At 54.9% G+C, this 21640-nt stretch overlaps 1 protein-coding gene across 3 annotated transcripts in view; it reads right to left on the bottom strand.

The window, feature by feature from the left end:
* SPTBN4 (spectrin beta, non-erythrocytic 4) overlaps nt 1–21640 on the bottom strand; it is a 90406-nt gene that overhangs the window by 1159 nt on the left and 67607 nt on the right. For 2 of the 3 annotated variants that reach the window (XM_056136893.1, XM_056136894.1), the window contains 15 exons: nt 19522–19746; nt 17905–17994; nt 16276–16554; nt 16062–16192; nt 15073–15277; nt 12716–13096; nt 11460–11704; nt 8160–8298; nt 7975–8059; nt 7416–7612; nt 5453–6090; nt 3743–3812; nt 2881–3173; nt 1487–1660; nt 1312–1354 (listed from right to left, as the gene is read on the bottom strand). In XM_056136893.1, coding sequence (XP_055992868.1) covers nt 1312–1354; nt 1487–1660; nt 2881–3173; nt 3743–3812; nt 5453–6090; nt 7416–7612; nt 7975–8059; nt 8160–8298; nt 11460–11704; nt 12716–13096; nt 15073–15277; nt 16062–16192; nt 16276–16554; nt 17905–17994; nt 19522–19746 — 3195 coding nt within the window. The remainder of the gene's footprint in view (nt 1–1311; nt 1355–1486; nt 1661–2880; nt 3174–3742; nt 3813–5452; nt 6091–7415; nt 7613–7974; nt 8060–8159; nt 8299–11459; nt 11705–12715; nt 13097–15072; nt 15278–16061; nt 16193–16275; nt 16555–17904; nt 17995–19521; nt 19747–21640) is intronic. The other variant, XR_008795383.1, reaches the window with a different exon arrangement.

Raw genomic sequence — 21640 nt, forward strand, 5'->3', positions numbered from 1 at the left:
CTCTGGTCCCTCTCCCCACATCACCAGGTCCCTATTTGATAATAGATGATTCTAGAATCAGAGGATCCTCCTAGAACTTCAGTTTCCTCTTTTTGGGGGAGGGGTGTTTGGTTTGGGGGCCACATCTGATGCTGCTCAGGGGTTACTCCTGATTTTGTGCTCAGGGATCACTGCTGGTAGGCTCAGGCAACCAGGGGGATGCTGGAAACAGAACCTGGGGCCAGAGAAATAGCACAGAGAGAGTCCGCGTATGGCCAACCCTGGTACAGAACCCTACAGGGAATAGGGTGCCCTGAGCCCCATCTGGAGTGATCCATGATCCCTGAGCACCACTACGAGGAGCCCCACTGCCTCTCCTACAAATGTATGCAATGTTACATGCTGGGCTCTGCTCTAAGCAGTTTGATGGACTGATTCACTTAATCCTGGAATAGGATTAAATCTAATTCCCACCATAAAAATAAAGAAAACAGGGATAATATCCACAGACAACCACTGGCCTAAATAGACCGTGTGTCACTTACTCTCCATGAATCGATTTATTTCATTTTCACCATCATCCTGTGATGGAAACTATCTTGTTATCATTGTGGGTGCTGCTGAGTGCCAGGATCAAAACCAGCACCTCCCACATGTCGGGCAAGCAACCTGCCGTCTGAGCTATATCCCAGGCCCCAGAAAGCTTTTTTTTTTTTTTTCTTTTTCGGGTTTTTTTTTGGTCACAGCAAGCAATCAGGAGTGACCGGAATCACTCCTCGTGGTGCAAAGCTGCATGCAAGGCAAGCGCCTTACCTGCTGTACTACTGCTCTGGCCCCAGGAAAGCTATTTCTATCTCCATTTTATTTTTACAAATTTATTTAATCTTGTTGGTTTCTGGGCACACCCAGCGGTGCTTAGGCACCACTCAGGCCCCCCTCATCCCCACATTTTTATTTTTGGCTTTTTTTGGGGGGGTCATACCCAGGGGTGCTCAGGGGTTACTCTTGGCTCTGCTCTCAGGAATTACTCCTGGCGGTACTCAGGGTACTGTATGGGATGCTGGGGATCGAACCCAGGTTGGCCACATGAAGGTAAATGCCCTCCCTGCTATACTCTCATTCCCATATTTTAAAATATGCAAACTCCCATTTTCTGTTTCTCTAAGAGGCTGAGACAGCGAGGCTAGCCTTTGTCCTGAGGCTCATTGGCTGTCCAACACCCTCTGCCTTTCCTTTCTCATTTCCCGCAACAAGGTTTGGGACTTGACTCCCTCTGGGCTGTGACTGGACCACTGCACCCCAGAGGCCAGCCAGCCCAGAAGTATATCTCACCTCATCCTTAGCCTGGAGCAAAAATTCACTGCCATCCTGGGTCCTGTAGGGAAGGAAATAAAGGACTGGGTTGGGGGGAGTCCTGGGCCGGGCCTGTCCCCTCCATCCCCCTAGCCAGGAAGAGGGCAGTGTGCCTTGGATCCCTCCCACTTTCCCCGGGGGAGGGGGCACTCACTGGAGTTTGAAGACATGCTTCTTTTTCTTGTAGTCACTAGCCACCTCGCTGGTGGCCTTGTGCAGGCTGAGCAAAGGCTCCCCGCCGTGTGTGCCCCCAGAGGCTGGGCCCTTGGCGTCCTTGTAGAAGCCCAGCTCTCCCTTGCTGAGAACGCAGTACAGGCTCACCCACGACCTGAGGCCACGGGAGGGTGAGAGACTCAGGACAGAACCATGCAACTCTGTTTGCTGCTCTTCACCGCCACCCTGCAGCCTGCCTTCCGTTGGGGGTCTTTGCCCTGCTCTGGCCATCTGCCTAGGTAAGCTTCCGCAGGGCTGTTCCCAAGCTGAGGACGGAGTCTCTGAGTATAAGCCTGCGCTCTGATGGGGCCTCTGATGGGGCTGGCCCTTTCCGATCCCCTTCCAGACTGAATTTCCTGAAGACAGGCAGTTCCCCAAAAGCTTCCAGCTTATGCATGGTCCTTCCCCACCCTCACCACTCCATTGCACCCCAGTAACCCCCCACCAGCAACCCAGGAAGGTAGTCTGTCAGGAATGAGTTCTTGTCTCCCCAAAGTCTCAGCCCAGGAGGTCCCACCTGGCAGTGCTCCGGGGTTACTTCTAGCTCTGCACTGGGGGGAATTACTTCTGGTAGTGGTCAGGGCACCATCTGGGATGCCAGGAATTGAATTTGGGTCAACCACCTACTAGTCAAGCACTAGGCTAGTACTATACTAATGCTTTGCCCCACAGGAGGCATTTCTCATGAGCAAAATACATCAAGGTGTCCGGGCTCATTCCCACGTTGGCCTCAACACTTAAGAGAAAAGACCCCAAAGAACCTGTCTGCCCACTTCCCAGGTCTCCCAGCAGCTTGGCCAGTGCTTCTTTCACAGACCACCCTGCATCTCCTCTCAGATTCCAAGCGGGACAAAAAGGATCGAGCAAGTGCAGGCACTTGCACTTTCGGCCTCCACCGTGAAACCTACAGATAGCTCCTCCCGCTTTAGTCCACCCCCACTTTCAAACTTGCTGAGGGGGTCCCACCCCACCGATGGACTGGCTTTTCTCGCCAGGCTCCACCTCACAAATCATCGAATTCCTCTAGACTTCACATCCAGTTTTTGCTTTTAGCTTTAGTCAACCCCGAGGGTGGTTGCTACGAGACTGGGTCCCGACTGTTCACGTTCGGAACAAGTTTGTGCATTTCAGCTCGCATGTAAAAAGTAAAGCAGCCAGCCCCTCCGAGCTTCAGGAATGCTCGCTTTTAAGCCCCGCCCTTCTCTGCCTCCAGCCCACCCCCTTCGCCTGGCCCCGCCACGGGTTGGACGTCGTCCAGCTGTAGTCCCACCCCCTGCTCCGGAGCGCACACCCATTGATTGGATACGGAGCCCTGGGCCCCGCCCACTCGCTCACCGGTTGGACGACTTGCGGTTAGCGTCGAGCTCGCGCTTGCGCAGCAGGAAGCCCTCGTGCTGCACCGTGTGCGCGGGCGGCGGCGGCGGCGCGGGGGCGGAGCCGCCCTGGGCCGGGGCGGAGCGCGAGCGCCGGCTGCCCCCGCCCTCCCCGCCCTCGCGGGGCCGCGGCCGCCGTCGCGGCTTGGGCCGGTCCCGCGCCCGCGGCCGATCGGGCCGGGGCGTCCGCTCGAGCGGCTCGAGCCCGTTGGGTAGGCGGCCGGGGGGAAGCTCGCGAGGCTGAGGCAGCGACGGCTGTGTGAAGGGATCGGGGAGAGGGGTGCTGTCCACCGGGGCGGGTGCGGGGTCATGGGGGGTCCCCAGCTGTCTGCAGGGCCATCTCTTTTGGACGGGTCGACCTTGGGGCTGGAACCCCGACCTTTTTTTTCTTTTTTGGTTTTGGGGTCACACCCGGCGCTCCTCAGGGGTTACCCCTGGTATGCACTCAGGAGTTAGTTCTGGCTGTACCGGGGATTGAACCCGGGTCAGCAAAGTGCAAGGCAAATGCCCTCCCCCACTGTACTATTGCTCCAGCCCCAGGAACCCCAACTCTTAGGGGCCTTGCGACTTCTAGATATTGTTGGAATCCCTGTGGTATTAGGGAGAAGGGCAGTGGACAAGCAGAGGAGTTGCAGGCTGTCCACAGAAAGAATCTGGACGTGTGTGTAAGGGGACACTGACACGTGGGTGGCCTCACGGTAAGGGGGACATTATCTTGCTCTTCTCCATCCCCCATGAAGATCTCTCTGGGGTGGGGCTGGGCAGTCTGGCCGTCCTGGGACCCTGACTTGTGCACCCCCCACCCACGCAGGGACTCCACTTACCCCAGCAGGGAGCCCGGGACCTGCCTCTTTTTCCTGCAGCTGCTCCACAATGTCGGCCAGGGTGGCCTTCCTGGGGGAGAACAGGACAGAAGGACCCCATGGGACTGGAGTGATTTTCTCAGGGATCAGACCAGCTGCCTGGCCAAGCTCCCCCCCCCCTTTTTTTTTATTTGTTGTTTTTTGAGTCGCACCTGGCAATGCACAGGGGTTACTCTTGGCTTTGCACTCAGGAATTACTCCTGGCGGTGCTCGGGGGAACCATATATCCCATGGGATGCTGAGAATTGAACCCGGGTTGGCCGTGTGCAAGGCAAACGCCCTACCCGCGTGCTATCATCGCTCCAGCCCCTCTACTTCTTTTTTTGTCTCTTTGGGCCACATTCAGAGTGCTCAGGGACTGCTTCTGGCTCTGTGCTCAGGGCTTAGTCCTGGTGGGGCTCAGGAGACCATCTGGGATGCGCGGGGGAGGAGGAGGATTGAACCTGGGGTCAGCTGAGTACAAGGCAAGAGTCCTACACACTGTACTAAGGTCCTGGAGCTCCACCTCTTAGCCTGACTGTCCAACCCAACTCTCCCCCCAGCTCCAGCTCGGCAGCTGCTTCCCGCCTCTGACATCTGTTTGCTTTCCACAAGCAGTGTCGAACTGCGGTTGTCCGGACGGGAGGTGGAAGCTTCCCTCCCCTTTCCACAGCACCGAGCCGGCATATAAGCCTGAGCCTTCCAGCTTTCATCACCCTGGTGCTGCCTTTCTGCGCCGCCCCTTTGGCCCCCAACACCCGCTGGCCACCCTCCTTTCTGCCCTGATCCTTTTGGATTCGTCCCGGGCCCCAGACAAGCTCATTTCCCCCACTGGACTGTGTGTAAGCCCTGTGTCGGCCACTGATCTCCTCAGCACACAGCAGTCCGCAGAGTGGGGGCTCTGCATGAAGTACGAGATCAAACAGGGGTGCAGCAGTGGAGTAAAGGCCTCCTCAGGGACTAGCTGATTGGATCCATCTGTACCACACACTCTGATGAACTCCGGATTCCACCCCTGCATTGGGGGGTGGGGGGTGGCGGGACTTGCTTACTCTGTGCCTCCATTGCCAGATCCATAATATGAGGAGTACAGCTCCTCCCTCTGCTCCCTGCTGACAAGGAGTGATTGAGACAAAGGCTTTTCTCTCCAAACAGGGAGGACTCGGTGCCCCCGTTGGCACAGCAGTGAAACGAAGAACATAGAGGGCAAATGCCTGCCCAGGTCCACCCAAAAGATTTAGCACTGTGCCAAAGTTCAGTTGTGCCCTGGCGCTGGGAGGAAAACCCTTCTCTTCCCCTGATTCCTCAAAACAGCCTCTTGGGCCACCTTTATGCCCTATTTTTTTTTTTTTAGGTCACACCAGGCTATGCACAGGGGTTACTCCTGGCTCTGTACTCAAGAATTACTCCTGGCAGTGCTCAGGGGACCATATGGGATGCTGGGAATTGAACCTAGGTCTGTCGTGTGCAAGGCAAATACCCTACCCGCTGTGCTATCACTCCTGGAAGCCTGAGCCTGTAAGCCAGCCCCTTTACGCCCCACTTTCTGCCTCAGTTTGCACCTCTGCAAAATGGGCACCACGACTGTGTGGCCCTCCGCAGGCAGTTCTGAGCCGGTTCTGAACTCTGTACCCTGGGCCCTGCTGCTTCCTCTCCCACCCCGAGTCCCGCTTCCCTCACGCCCCCACTCACCCCTTGACCAGTTCCCCTCGGACCGGCGTCTCCTGCTCGCTGGACTCCTGGCGCTCCAGCCGCCGCTCGCGCCGCTCCCGCCGCCTCTCCATCTGCTCGTAGCGGCCCAGCGTCAGGCTGTGTGCCACCTCGTGCTCCGCCGACTCCTGCCGCTCTGCCCGCCGCCTCCGCGCCGTCTCCTCGGGGTGGTCCACCGACTCTTGGCGCTCAGGCCGCCGCCGCCTGGGCAGCTCCTCGGCGCGGTCCGTCGCCTCCGGGCGCTCGGGCCGCTGCCGTACGTGCTCCACCACGGCCACCGCCGGCGGGGGCGGCCCGGGGGCCTCGGCCGCGTCCTCGGCGGCCGCGGGCGGCGGCGGGGTCGTGGGCTCCACCCTGCTCGGGACCTCCGGCAGCCGGTCGATGCGCGGCTGGAGGCGCTCGGGCTTCAGCTCCTGGCGCACGTACCCCACCCGGGTCCGCACCTCGGCCGACAGCGTGTCGGAGGCCCGGCGGGCCAGGGGCTCCAAGCCCCTCTCGTAGCCGCCTGGCCTGAGGAGGGGAGCTGCCTTGGCCGCCAGCTCCGCAGGGTCCCCAAAGAACTTGCGCCCCAGCAACGGGGTGGGCGGCTGCTTGCTCTGCTCGGCCTTGAGTTTCTCGATCTGGGGGGGCGTGCAGAGTCAGGGTAAGGGGCTGGCGAGACGGGGCTCGGGGGTCTCGCTTGCCTGCCTCAGCCCCCCACTTTGGGGAAGAAGCAAGGACGACCAGGCTTTTTTTTGGGGGGGGGAGCAGGGCACACCCGGTGGTGCTCAGGGATCACTCTTGGCTCTAACAGGAGGGACCATCTGGGGTGCCTGGGATGGAACCTCCTGCTGTAGGCTTTGCGCCTACACCCTACTCTCTGCCAGGAGCTTAAATTCTATCTTTTCTGGCAAACACCTAGTTCTCCTTAAGAACTTGCTTAATCATTGCTTTCTTTTTGCAAGAAAAGTTCTGTTCAATTTTTTATTATTGTCTATATTTTATGGTCTGGGGGCCACCCCCCGTCGATGCTCAGGGCTTACTCCTTTCTGGCTCTGTGCTCAGAGATCAGTGCTGGCAGGGCTCAGGGAACCATATGGGATCTGGGGATAGAACCCAGGGCCACACTCAAGGCAAGTGCCCTACCCAAAGTACTAGCTCTCGGCGCCTATTTTTATTTTTCTGTATTTGGGCCACACCCAGTGGTACTAAGGAATCACTCCTAGCTGCGTGTTCATCAGTGGCGTGCAAGGCAGGCAAGCATCTTCATCCTACACATCTATCTGGGCCTCACCTTTTTCTTTCTTCTTTTTTTTCCCCTTCAGGGGCAGGGATTAAACGCAGGGCCTCACCCATGCAAGTGCTCTACCGCTCACCATGGAAGTGCTCTACTGCTAAACCCCATCCTGGACCACTAGATTCCTTTCTTTTCTTTTCTTTTACCTTTTGGGCCACACCCACTGGTGTTCAAGATTTACTCCTGGCTCTGTGCTAAGGGATCACTCCTGGCAGGCTTGGGGGACCCTTTGGAGTGCCAGGGACTGAACTCAGCTTGATCACGTAGTACAAGGCAAGCGTCTTACTGCTGGACTATCTATCGCTTCAGATCCAGATTCCTCCTTTTCACCAACCAGGGGACCACACTGGGTGGTTATGTACTAGGCAAGCACCTTCCCTCACTGTATTTCTCTGGTCCTAAATTCCTTACTGAGCCCCTTATTTCCTTATTCCTTAAAGCCCCTACCTCCACCTAGATCAGAACTGGCTCTTTGTGCTGATCAGTACCTGACCCCAGGACAGTCTTGGCCCAGTGTCCCCCTTCTCCTGGATAAACAGTGGGGTGAGATCACTTAGCAGGGCCTTGAGCACCAAGCCTTGAGTTCCTGTGTGTGCATGCCTGTCTGCTAGGGAGGGACAGAAAGGGGACTCTGGGAGGGGGGCCCTGGGCCTGATGTGGGGTGCTTACCGTGGTCAGGCGCCGCAGGGAGCTGAACCTCTCTTCCCAGGCTGCGGCTGCTTTGCGGAAGGCCTCGTGCCGCCGGATGAGCTGTTCCACCTCGTCCACGCTGCTGCCCAGCTCCGCACTCTGCAGGATGGGCTCCTGGGCTGTGAGCCAGGCATCAGCCACCACCGCCTCCTGGGCAAACTGGTGTACCTCGAGCACTGAGGGGACACAGGAGGTGAAGGTGCTGGGGCATCTGTGGGCACTGGATAGGACGTGGCTGTTTCCTCCTCAAGTACACACACACACACACATACACGCGCGCGCGCCCCCACCCCCAGCGGCCCCAACTGCAGCCCTGACCACCCTGGGTACCTCAACATTAAAAGGGACCAGGGTGATTTCTGAGGACACCCCATGCTCCCCTAGGTGCCCACCAGCAGGCATTCCGTGGAGACAGCCTCCCCTCTCCCAGACTTTCATACACGCTGCTGTGAAGACCCTTGAGGGGCTGCTGAGGCCTTCCAGGACAGGCTAGCGTGTGTCCTGAGCCCCTGGGGCATGGGGCCGAGCCCCCACTCACTCTGCTGCAGCCAGGCCCAGTGGCGGTCCCACTTGTCAGACACCTCCTCCTTCCTGCTTTCCAGCTTGTCCAGCTGTGTCTGGATCTGGGAGCAGCGGTGGTGGAGGAGAGAAGGGTCAAGGGGGGTTCCCACCCCCGTGGGATGGAGCAGGGCTGGGGGCACCCCCCCCCCGGACCCTTCGCACCTCATCTGCCATGGCGCTCTTGTTGAGCAGCAGAGAGCGCCCCAGCTCTTGGCAGGCTGTCAGCTCGGGGGCCCGCGCCTCCAGCTCTGTCTTCAGGCCCTGGTGGTAGTTCATGAGCACCTCCACCGAGGACACGTCCCTGCAAGGGGCAGCAGGCCAGGATCTGAGCCCCAGTCATGGCAGCCTCCCTAAGCCTGCCCCAGCAGAAGCTCCCAACCAGCCCCTCTTCCGGCCATCCCAGGACATCCCCCTCCCCCCGACTTCTGTGACCATGCTCTGTGGATCCCAGGGTCTTTACTGATTCCATTTCTCCACAAGGTGCTAAAATGTCATGCTTTGGGAATTCTAATGAAGGGTCTCAAGATCCAAGCTTCCTTTCCTCTAGCTGTGCCGTGGGGTGGAGGTGCCACTAGTGTCCTCCACATTTCCGTCCATGAGTCAACCTCTGCTAAGCCTGTGCTAGCCGCTGCGGTAGCAGATGACCCTGTGGGATGTGGCTTAGCTGAAGTGAAACACATTGAAGTATAAAAGTACACGCTGTTAAAGGGCCGGAGCAATAGTACAGCGGGGAAGGCATTTGTCTTGCACGCATCCGACCCAGGTTCAATCCCTGGCATCCTATATGGTCCCCTGAGCCTGCTGGGTGTGCCCCTCTCCCCCAAATAGTACACACTGTTGGGGCCGGAGAGAGCACAGCACAGAGGGCATTTGTCTGGCACACAGCTGACCCAGGTTTGATCCCTGGCCTCCCATATGGTTCTCAAAGCCCTGCCAGGAGGAATTCCTGAGTGCAGAGCCAGGAGTAATTCCTATGGCCCAACAAACAAAACAAAGCAAATACACCTTGGACTCTGATGCTCTTAGGACAGGAAAGAGCTCCCAAGTTTTCATACATATTCTATGTGGCAGAGACACTGGCTGGGCCATGCAGTGTTCCACACCGAGCTCGTGATAGTAAGTCTCACCAGCCACTTTTTGCTGGTTGGATGTACTCATGAGAAAATCTTAAATCTCGTGACACCCACTTGTGGCTGTGTAACTACTCAGCAGTGCCGATCTAAGTGGTTACAGATCCACAACAAATCCCAGATTACACCAGTGAGCATGCAGCACCTTGTAAGATGTACCGGGTACCAAATTATTTCTGAGGGTCCTGTGTGCCAATGAGTCCTACTACTATTTGGGACTTAGTACATCCCAAATGAGCTTTTTGATTCTCCCTAAGAGCTGCTTCTGCAATATTCCATCTCTGTGCATCTTTGTGTGTGTGTGTGTGTGTGTGTGTGTGTGTGTGTGTGTGTGTGTGTGTTTGGGCCACACCCAGCAGTGCTCAGGACTTAGTCCTAGCTCTGTGCTGAAGGATCATTCCTGGCTATGCTTGGAATACCCATCCCCTGGGCTCAGATGGCCAGTAGTCCACCGGGGAATCCTAAGTGATGCTGGAGATCAAACCCAGCTTGGCTGCACGCAAGGCAAGCACCTTCACCCCTTGTACTACTTCTCTGGTCTCTCTAGCTTTGTCCTGTCCTTCTATGACCCCTCTTGCCCTCAGCTCCCAAAGCGAACTCATCAACTAAGAGTGGAACATTTCTAATTTTCAAACATATCCTGTGACCTAATAGGAAACTGAGATTTGTGTGAAAATAAGTCAGTGAGGGGCAGGGGAGGGCTGTGAGGATATGGATAAATCCAGACTGGCCATGTGATGGCTAGCCAAGCCCGTGTCTCCGACACATGGGGTTAGTACGCTGTCACCACTTTTCATTGGTTTTGTTTGGGTCACAGCTGACAGCGATGGAGGTCTACTCCCAGCTCAGGTTGAGGGTTGCTCCCCATATGCCCAGAGGGACCACGTGGTGCCTGGTATCCACCCTGGGGCTCCCACATGCAAGACACACACTCCAGTCCTTGGAGAACATCTCCCTGGCCCTTGTTTTAATATTTGAAAGATTTTGGGGGCTGGGAATGTGGCTCAGTGATAGAGCACCTGTCTTCTGTCTTATTTTGTTTATTTTTAGAATACATCTGCAGTGCTCAGGGTGGCTTACTCCTGGCTATGCACTCCTGAATTACTCCCAGCAGTGCTTGAGGGTCCATATGGGATACTGGGGATCGAACCCAGGTCAGCTGCGTACAATGCAAGTATCCTACCCACTGTCCTATTGCTTCGGCTCCATCTCTGTTTCTTTTTTAGTTTAGGGGCCACACATGGTGCTGCTTAGGAGCTCCTCCCAGCTCAGTGCTCGGGGGTCATTCCTGCCTGTGCTCCAGCCCACTGACCAGCTTCTCAGCCTCCTCTCTCTCTCTCTCTCTCTCTCTCTCTCTCTCTCTCTGTCTCTCTCTGTCTGTCTGTCTGTCTGTGTGGATGTACAGGCTTGATCTGGACAGGGACTCCCAGGCCTGAGGAAGGGAAGAATGTGGCTCCCCGTGATATTGGTAGGTTTCTGCCAGACGCTCATGCAGAATCCTGAGGTGAGCCACAAATCAGCGCCTGCTAGTTCAGTGGTTCTAAACACCAGTCCACTGAGCAGTGCAGGTGTGCAGGCAGACTGAGAGGCCAAACACCACTGGCCTGGGCATAGGTTCTAACTGCAGGTCCATGGACAGGTGTGGGCCTGAGGGATAAGAAGGTTGATGAGGAGCCGGAACAATAGTACAGTGGGGAGGGCACTTAGCCAACCCAGGTTCGATCCCAGGGACCCCATATGATCCCCCAAGAACCTCCAGGAGTCATCCCTGAGTGCAGAGCCAGGAGCAAATCCTGAGCACTGCAGGATGTGGACCCCACTAAACACACACACACACACACACACTGAAAAGAATGCTGGTTCAGCTGAAGTCACAAATAAAGGTCCCATCCTTCCCCAACTCTGTGCTTTTTTTTTTGTTGTTTATTGCTTTGTTTTTGGGTCACACCCAGTGATGCTCAGGGGTTACTCTTGGCTTTGCACTCAGGAATTATTCCTGGCGGTGCTCAGGGGACCATATGGGATGCTAGAAATCGAAGCCGGGTCAGCCGTGTGCAAGGCAAATGCCCAACCCCCTGTACTATTGCTCCAGCCCCCCCTCCCAAAACTCTGTCCTGGCTTCAGTCTATACTGTGGCCGGCAGCCACATGGGTGGCCAGTCAGGAACAACTGGGAAGGACAGAGGGCAGGAAGATGGCCCATACTGTGAGCCCTGCGGTGACATGCCAGCCCCGGAACCCTAATAAGGACACATTAAGTGCCCAGTGCCACAGGCTTTTGCGACTTCTTTCAGGAAGGGGACAGTAAGGTAAGAGTGGGGATGGAGGGGCACCTGGGTTTGTCGGCAGCCCCGATCTGGCTGGCGATGCCATCCATCCAGGAGAGCAGGTCCCGGGCCTGGCTGTGGAAGCGCAGCGCGTCGGCTGTGGAGCTGACATGCAGACGCGCGTCCTCGCAGGCGGCCAGCAGCTCCTTCCAGCCCTGCAGTACCTCCTGCTCTCGGTTGGCGATGGCCTCGGCGTGCTCGCCCGCGTACACCGTCCGCAGCTGCGCTGCCCCTTCCTGCAGCTGCCGCACCTGAAAGGGGAGCCGGGGTCTGCACTCAGTGGGCTGGGACAGTCTGAAGAGCCTGGGGGTCTGCACCCACATTTCCCTCCAGCCCGCTGGTTGCTTCCTTTCGGCCTGCGAGCGCTATTGTTTTTATTTATTTATTTGGTTTCGGGCGCCACACCCAGTGGTGCTCAGGGGTTATTCCTGGCTCTACACTCAGTCTACAATCATTCACGATGAGCTTGGGGTAACATATGCACTGCCAGGGGTCAAACCTGGGTGGGCCATGTATAAGGCAAATGCCCTACTCACTGTACTATCGCTCCAGCCTCTAGAATGATATTATTTTTCCTTTTTTAACTAAAAAAAAAAAATGTTTAAAAAACTTTTTACTTTTTTGGGGCTGGTAGTACAGCAGGTAGGGAGTTTGCCTTAAACATGCCAACCCGGGTTCAATTCCCAGCATCCCATAGGGTCCCCTGAGCACCGCCAGGAATAATTCCTGAGTGCAAAGCCAGGAGTAACCCTTGTGCATCGCCAGGTGTAACCCAAAAAGAAAAACAAACAAAAAAGAACCTTTTACTTTCTTTTAATTGTTACTTGGGCCACACCTGATGGCGTTCAGCGGGCCATACGGGGTGTCAGGGATTGAATCAAGGTTGGCTGCATGCCAGGCAAGCACCCCACCCTCTGCTCTCTCTGGTCCTCTTCTTCCTTCCTTTTCTATTTCTTTTTGTTGGGGTGGGGGCCGACATGTGGTTGTGCTCAAGGGTTATTCCCAGCTCTGCATCAGGAATCACTCCAGGCGTTGCTCATGGGACCATAGGGGATGCCAGGGATCGAACCCGTATTGGCTGCATGCAAGGCAAGTGCCCTCCCTGCTGTCCTATGGCTCCAGCCTCACCCCTCTCTCCTCTCTGTCCCCCCATCTACTTCCCCTCTGTCTCAGTCCAGACTCTGACCCATGCTGCAGCCTGCCTTTAGCTCACTCTGCTGCCCCAGTCCCCCATCCTGGCTGGGCCCTCCCCGAAGGCCCACCTGGGACACGAGGAGCTGCAGGTCATGCTCGAAGGCGCGCAGGGTCCGCTGCATGGAGCTGGCACTGGGTCTGGGTTCCGGAGGCGCAGTCAGGCGGGGCAGTCGTCGCCGCTTCTCCTCGATCTGTCCCTGCAGCTCCCGGGCGTCGCTGAAGAACTTGTGCAGTTCCCGTGAGGCGGCCAGCAGCTGTGCCCGCGTACCCATCAACTCCAGCAGCTCGGCCCAGGACTCGTTCAGCCCATCCTTCCATTCAGCCATGGTGGCCGCAGCCGTGTGGCCACACTCGATGAGCTCATCCACCATCTGGTTCACGGCTGCCAGCCTCTCCCTCCCCGCGGTGCCCGTCTCACTGGCAAACTCAGAGAATTTCTCCTGCAGTACCTGGCACCAGGAAGGGGGTGGGGTACAGTGTAGGTGAAATACAGCACTGTGGGTGCCCCCCCCCCCGCCCTCCAAAAGCCCACACTTTTTTGGTAGGTCACATCTGGTGGTGCTCAGGACTTACACCTAGCTCTGGGCTCACTCCTGGAGCATTTGGGAGACATATACAGGGTATCAGCAATGGAACCTGGGTCAGCCCTGTGCAAGACAAACACTCTACCTGCTGTACTATCACTCCAGCCCCCAAACTCCACTCTTGGGGCAGGTAAAAGAAATAGCAATAATGATAACCCTGAAAATTAAAAAAAAAAAGCCACCCCTGGATTTTCTATAAGTGGTTTGAGGTGGTCTCAAAATGGCACATGATTCACTTGACCCTGATAACCCTAAGAAATCATGGAAGTCAAGAGGCTCTGAACCTTCCCTTCTTGTTAAGTCTTTTCCCCTCCCCTGGCTGTTTTTGGTCATACCCTGCAGTGCTCAGGTCTTACTCCTGGCTTGTGTTCAGAAATCACTCCTGGCAGGGTTCCAGGGACCAAAAGGGATGCAGGGGATTGAATCCAGGTTGGGCGCACACAATGCAAATGACTTCCCCCCTATATTACTGCTCTGACCTCCCTTCCTGTTCCCTTTAAGAACAATGGGGGAGGGGCTGGAGTGATAGCACAGCAGGTAGGGCATTTTCCTTGCATGCAGCCTACCCTGATTCGATTCCCAGCATCCCATATGGTCCCCTGAGCACTGCCAGGAGTAATTCCTGAGTGCAGGAGCCAGGAGTAACCCCCTGTGCATCGCTGGGTGTGACCCAAAAAAAGCATAAAAAAAAACACTGGGAGAAACTGCAGGCCATCAAGGATGATGTGCATATCTGAAAAGCCACTTGGTAGCTAAAGGATACCACTGGGCAGAAACACAGAAACACGGTGCCCTTCCAGTGTTACAGTGTTGAAATTAGGAGGTGCAGCCCAGGTCAAACAGTGGGTCCAGTGGCCCCCAAACAGTGTGGGACTCTTACTGCACATGCTTAAAAATGCAGGAAGAAATGCTGAACGGAAGGGGTTAGATGGAGATTCTTTGGCCATTCATTGAGCATATCCAGGTGAACAAAACCCCCAAGATGAACCAAAAAACTTTCAGGGCTCATGGATGGGTTTACCCCATCTCCCTGGCACAGGGAGTGGGTCCAATTCAGGAAAAGCAGATTGGCCTTAAAGTTGAAGAGGAGGCTGCTTGGATGGTGGGGGAGGGGGGTGAGACTATCCCAGAAGAAACTGAAGGGGCAAAAACTTAGGGCCCGGGATAAACTAGGCAAAGAATAAATAGAAATATAGGGCAAGGCCAATAGTACACCAATAGGTAGGGAGTTTATCTAGCATGCAGTAGACCTGGGTTCGATCCCCACCATCCTCATATGGTCCCCAGAGCCTGTTGGGAGTAATACCTGAGTGTAGAGCTAGGAATAAGCACTGAACACCGCTGGGTGTGCCACTCCCCAGGGGGGAAAAAAACAACAAAATAGACATATATATTCTTTTTTTTGCTTTTTTTGGGTCACACCTGGCGATGCTCAGGGGTAGTTACTCTTGGCTTTGCACTCAGGAAATCACTCCTGGCAGTGCGCAGGGGACCATATTGGATGCTGGGAATCGAACCCGGGTTGGCCACGTGCAAGGCAAACGCCCTACCCGCTGTGCTATCACTCCAGCCCCTAGACATATAAATTTTTAAAAAATTAAAAAGCCACCCCTGGATCCTGAAGTACCTATACCGGGAATAGTTGGTGCTGTCACAGGAAAAGAGTTACAATAGTCAGTTACAATAATTAGCACCTGGAAAGTGCTGTTTGCTGGGAGGGTCTGATGTGACTGACACAGGCTCTCTAGAGAGCTGGGCTTGGGCCCTGAGGTCCGGAGCTGCCAGAAGCCCATAGCATCCCAGGGCTGGGCAGTAATGGGAGGATCCAATCCCATGCTCACCGTGACGTGCTCAAAGTCCTGGCCGAGTTCAGGCGAGCCGGCCACCACCTCCTTCTCAGCGATCCAGTGCTCCAGCTCATCCACCTGGCGGCTGAGCTGGTACAGCCAGTACTGCTGCTCCAGGCCCACTCGGCGCTCCTCGCCCAGTTCCTTGAGTGCCACATACAGACGGTCCACCTGGGACTGCCGCCGGCTGATCTGCTCACTGTTGGGGAGGTGCAGATGAGGACCCCTGAGTCCTGGGACAGAACTGTGCCCCTCTGACACCTCCCCCCAGGAGACTCTAAAGGTCTGGGTTTGGGGATCACACCTGGCCGTGTTCAGGGGCTACATGCTGGGCATAGCTCCTAATGGTGCTCAGGTGCTCGTGGGGTGCTGGGGATGGACCCTGGAGGCTCCCATCTGCCAAGGTGCCTTTCTGTCCTCTGAGCCATCTCCCTGGCCTGTTTCCTACAAGTCATTCAGCTCAGCCCTTGCATCTCAGCCTTCCTGGGGAGGCGGGGGGGGGGGGGGGTATTTCTTTTCCATGCTTGATAAGCTCACCCTATCCATCCTTCTGTTCCTCACCCCAGTCCTGCTCTTCCACTAACCTGGGTGAGGCCCCCAGCTCCTGGAGCAGGCCCTACCTTCCGTCTCAACCGCCAAGCTAGGGTAGGGGGTGGGAACAGGGGTCCTAACCCTGTGACCCTTTCCAGATCTAAGCCCTGCTCCCAACCTCCTAATACCTGCTCCCACCCCTGGCCCCAGCCTAAATGCGCTGGGGGCCAAGTACAGCCCCCCAAGACTTTTCTGAAGCCCTGTCCCTGACATCTGACTTCCATCCTCAGTCCTATCATAACCCCCAAGTGCCACATTCGAATCCCGGAGGGGGCTCCTCCCTCTGGCCTTTCCCCCCCCACAACGCAAATGCAGACTTTCAGTCCTGCAGGGCAACCCCAACCCTGAATTCCGGCCCTCCCCAATGAACCCCAACTCCCGGGCCTGCCCACCTGTCCGGGTGCCCCATCTCTAGCAGTGCCCGGCACTGTCGCGACAGTTGCGCGATGCTCTCCTCATAGTTCTCCACGCCCTGCTCCAGCTGCAGGTGTTTCTTCAGCAGCTGCAGGGTGCTCTGTTCGTCCTGGGGGACACGGAGCCCGCAATGAGGCCGCAGCGCCCCGCACCCCCGGCCCCGGCCCTCCGCGCCCCCCAGCCGGGGCGCACCTTGCCCTTGTCCTCACTCATCAAGAGCAGCTCCTGCTCGCCCAGCCACGCCTCCACCTCGGCCACGTCGAAGTAGTACTGCTCCACCTGGAAGGCGGCGTCCAGCGTCTGCTGCCGCCGCTCCGCCGCCTCGCGCAGGCCGCTCCAGGCGCTCTGCAGCTGCTCCTGGCCTCGGCGCACGGCCTCCGCGTCGGGGCTGCGCAGTGAGGCCAGCGCGCCGGCGCGCTCCAGCACCTCCTCCAGCCGCGGCCCGTGCGCCTGGATCTCCCGCCGCAGGCCCTGGGGGGCAGGGAGAGAGGCTGTGGGTGCAGGGGCGCTGGGGAGGCCCACCGCGTCACCCCCAGCTCTCCGGCATCTCGTTCTCAGGGGGCTCACTTATCCCTGTACCTTGCAGGCGGCAAATCAGACACGCAACAACCCAAATACTTGGCTCCAGAACTAGTAGCTAGTAACTGGGGGCGGGAAGGGGGGGCCAGGATTAGCACCCGGGAAGCTGACTCCCACGAGACTGGGTGTGCCCTGAATCACGCCCCAGTGCTGAGCGAGATCCCCCTAAAGGGTCGAAAATTAGGCTGCTCGGGTGCAGTGGAGTATTTATAGCTAGCAACTGGGGAAAGGGAAGGTTTGGAGAGAGAGCGCCGTGGCTAGGGCGTTTTGCCTCACATGCACCCACTGAGGTTTGATCCCCAGCACCCCACAGGGTCCCCTGATGAGCACCCTGCCAGATGTGATCCCTAAATGCAGAGCCAGAAGTAAGCCCTGAGCATTGAAGGGTGTGTCCCTCCACCCCACAAATAAAAGGCATCACCATCATAAATTTTCCTCAGTTCCTTCTCATGTCTTAGTAACAGGGGACAATGGCAATACCTATCTCCGTTATACATTCAGTGGGGACTGAATGAAACAATCACTATAACCCACAAAGGCAGGCAGTCTCCATACACAGTAAGACTTTGATTCATGTATTAGTCTTGTCATTATGACTGCTTTCTTTTTCTTTTGAGGGACTTTACCCAGCAGTGCTCAGAGGCCTTTCCTGACAGTGCTCAAGGGAACATGCAGTGCTGGCCATCAACCCAGGTCTCCCACACGCAAAGCCCATGCTGTAGCCCTGAGAGCGGTCTCCCCAGCCCTATTATGCATATACATGTGCTCTCCAGCCTTTTTGTCTTTCCCTCCAACCAGGTGAAGAATCAAACCCAGGGACTCACACAGGTAAGGAATGTGCTCTACTACTAAGCCCCAGTCCCAGCCGTGTCCCAGTTTGCTCAATTACAAAAGTCAATAGCTCCCTCATTGGCGTTACCCACCCTGAGCTTCCTATCACTCGCATTCAAGTGTGTCCTAAACCTCTCCCCATCCTAACTTTGCTTCTGGCTTTGTTTACTGAGACATCACAGAGAGGAAACACTGCATTGTCCAAAATATTTGAGCTATGTCTCTATCACCTGCGTGTGTGTGTGTGTGTGTGTGTGTGTGTGTGTGTGTGTGTGTAGGGCTTTTAGCTATGCACACAAGGATCACTCCTGGCAGGGCTCAGGGACTATATGAGCTGAGGGGGATTGAACCGAGGTCGGTCATTACAAGGCAAGTGCCCTACTCACTCTACTATCTTTCAGCCCCCCTCACCTGATTCTTTTTGATGTGCTGTTGGACAGCCTGCAGACCATTGCCTCGTTCAGTCTGCATGGCCAGTGGCAGCCGCTCTTGGACCCATGCCTGGAGAGGATATAGGAACCAGATTAGGGCGAGAATGCACCCCAGGGCCCAAATTCAACTATAAGACACCGCACCCAAGGCCCTTCTGCATATTTCCAGAGCACTGGAGCAGCTTTATGCTAACTCACCTTGGGCCTTGGCATCTGCAAATTCTGCCGTCTGCTTCCCATTTACTCAGGAGACTCATTTGTTCTCTTGTCTCAATCCAGGCACCCCTCCTCCAGGAAACCCTCCTTGACTGCAGGGACTCCTGACTCCTGGGTCAGTGACTTCTTTTGGCTTCTCATAGTTCTCCAGTCTCCCTCATCACAGCCCTAATACACCTATGATTGTCACTCCCTATCTGGGGTGTATTATTCCTCACTCTGGACTCTGAGCTCTCTCTGATCAAGAACAAGATGTAACCTGAAATCCCAGCATCATCCAGCCACAGAGCTCCACCCTGACTGAGAACATGAATGAACCACCTAGTGAATGAGTGAATAAATGAATGAGAAAATTGGGAAGTGAATGATTGAATGACAATGGACACATGAGTGGATAAATGAGAAGTAAGCTAATAAATAAGAATGGAATAAAGGAAGAGCCAATGACAAAATGATTTTATGAATTGGTCAGTGAATGATTGAAAGTGACTACAGGAATATAAGGGCTGGAGAGATAGTAAAGATGGAAAGGTTTGCCTTGCATGCAGATGACCCCTGCTCCAATCCCCAGGATACATATGGCCCCTAAGCATTGCAGGGGTCTCTCCTCAGTACAGAGCCAAAATAGCCCCTGAGAGCATTGCCAAATGTGGCTCAGCCAGGCCCACAAAAAAATTTTTTTTAATCTTGAATTTTTGGGGGAGGGCGGGCACACCCCAGCAATGCTTACTCCTGGCTCTGTACTCAGGGATGACTCCTGGTGGGTCTCCCCATATGGAAAGCCCCCTATCTGCTGTACTGTCCCTTCCGCCTCAAAAAACTTGAATTCTTAAACAAATTATAAAGGAATATTAAAGAGTAAATGAGGGGCACGAGCGATAGCACAGCGGGTAGGGTGTTTCCCTTGCTTACGGGAGACCCGGGTTGGATCCCTAGCAACCCATATGGTCCCCTGAGCACCGTCAGGCGTCATTCCTGAATGCAGAGCCAGGAATAACCCCTGAACATCTCCGGGTGTGACCCAACAAAGACAAAAATAAATCATACATACATACATACATACATACATACATAAAGTGAATGAATAAATTCATGCCTAAGTGGAGGGCTGGATGATTTAAGTCTGAGGGCTTCAGTGGTCTCAGGCTTGAACCTCCGTCCCACAGCCCCGCCCCCGTCTCAGGCCCCACCCTAGCAGGCTCCACCCCTCGCACACCTCCATCTATCCAGGCCCAGGCTTCGCCCCACCTCGCACACCTCCACCTATCCAGGCCCAGACCCCACCCCGACCTCCCGGCCGCGGCTGCCTGCACACCCCGCCCCACTCTCCCAAGTCTTCCAGTGTCCGGGTCCAGTCCCAGCTCTGCTCGCAAGTGCTCACCAGTTCGTCGTCTAGGTCGTGTGCCACCTGGTGCAGCTCCTTAGAGGCGAGCAGCAGGCGGCGGCGCTCTTGCAAGGGCTCGAGAAGACGCACCAGGCGCTCGCCCACCGCGTTCTGCCGCTCGCCCACCAGCTCCTTACTGGCCGGCTCCAGGGGCAGCGCTGCCGTCTGTGCCTGCAGTTCTCCCACTTCGCGGTACCACTCCTCCACCTGCGACTCCATTGACTGTAGAAATAAGGCCGGGGTCAGCGGGCCCCACTCTCCCTCTCCATGATCAGCTGTGGCTCTCCAGTACCTTTACGATGACAGCGAAGCCCTCTCTGCGCCCCATTCAGAAGCGTCACTGCTAATCTAGTTCCCGCGCCGGGACCTTTGCCCTTGCTAGTCCCTCCACCAATGTCCCCAGTTCTTCCTTGTCAATCCATGTTAGATCCAACGTCATGTTTACGAGGCTTGACTGAACCCCCTAAGATTAAAGGGGGTCCATTAAGCCTTTCATTTTTCAGAATAACCCTGCAAAATTGGTAGTATCCCTGTATTACAAGGAGGAAACTGAAGCCTGGAGAAGTTAGGTACTTCATTTATCACTTGCTAACCTTGCCACTATAATGATTTATGGTCGGTGTGCTTAGGGACAGACAGGAAGTGCAAGGGATGACACAGTGACACAGAGAATTCATATATAGCATGAGGGCTCGTACCATCTCCAAGGAAAAGACTCAACGAATGCTCATGGACCAACGTGCTCACTAATTTAGCTGGTCCCTAGCTCTTTATGCTGTGAGCAATTCCAGATGGATTAAAGATTTAAATGGACTAAGTAAATCCATAAGGCAATAGAAGAAAACCTGGGCAAACAGCTTTATACTCTTGGAAATGAAGAAAATCTTTCTAAGCATAAAAACCATGAAGGAAAATTTGACCCTGGGGGGGGGATTTTTTTTTAAATTTCATCAGGAGAAATTTTCAGCTACAGTTAAAAGCCAAATGACAAACTGAAAGAAAAGTTAAAAATTAATATGTATTAGAGCAAGGAACCAGTTTATGACAATCAAAGAAATTCCCTTTAATCTGTACTGGGCTTATCACCATAGCTCTGCCTTTGCTTGTGTGTTTGTTTTGTTCTTTTTTCTTTTTTCTTTTTTTTTGTGCAATGCCTGGCATAGAGCATATTCCTGGCTCTATGCTCAGGGTCACTCTTGGCAGTGCCTGGGGAACATTTGCAGTGTCAGAGATGAAACCAGGGTTGATGGTGTGCATGGCAAAAGCCATAACCCTTCTTTTTTTTTTAAATTTTTTTTATTATTATTAGTGAAACACCATGAGGTACAGTTGTAGATTTACAATTTTATGTGCTTGGGTTTCGATTATACAGTGATCAAATACCCATCCCTCCACCAGTGCCCATTTTCCACCACCATGGATAATATCCCTCCCATACCCCCATCCCTCCCCTCCCACCCTGCTTCTGTGGCAGGGCGATCCCTTGTGTTCTCTCTCTCCTTTTGGGTGTTGTGGTCTGCAAAAGAGGCTTTGAGTGGCAAACATGTTCAGTCCATAGTCTACTTTCAACATGCATCTTCCCTCCTGGGAGGATCCTCCAAACATCCTTTATTTGGTGCTCCCTTCTCTATCTGAGCTGCCGTTTCCCCTAGAATGCCTGGCTGGCCTCTAAGCTAAAGCCATAACCCTTCTAACATCTATCTGGCACTTTATTTCTGTGGCTTTTTTTGTTTTTGTTTGCTGTTTTTTGTTTGTTTGTTTGTTTGTTTTGTTTTGTTTTTGCTACACCCGGTTGTGCTCAGGGCTTACTCCTGACTGCTCAGGGATCACTCCTAGCAGACTCGGGGGACCATATGGGGTGCTGGAGATCAGACCCGGATGGGCCATGTGCGAGGCAAATGCTCTACCTGCTGTACTACTGCTGTTTGTGTGTTTTATTTTTTAATTGAATCACTGTGAGATATATAGTTACAAAGTTGTTCATGATTGAGTTTTAGTTATACATTGTTCCAACAGCTGTCCCTTCACCAGAAGGGTCCATGGTAGGAAGCACCCCCAAGGGGGACAGAGAAGAGTGCACTATGACAATGATAGTTGAAAATGATCATTCTGGACG

Source organism: Sorex fumeus, unplaced genomic scaffold (genome assembly GCF_029834395.1).
Source record: "Sorex fumeus unplaced genomic scaffold, SorFum_2.1 ptg000122l, whole genome shotgun sequence".
NCBI lineage: Eukaryota > Metazoa > Chordata > Mammalia > Eulipotyphla > Soricidae > Sorex > Sorex fumeus.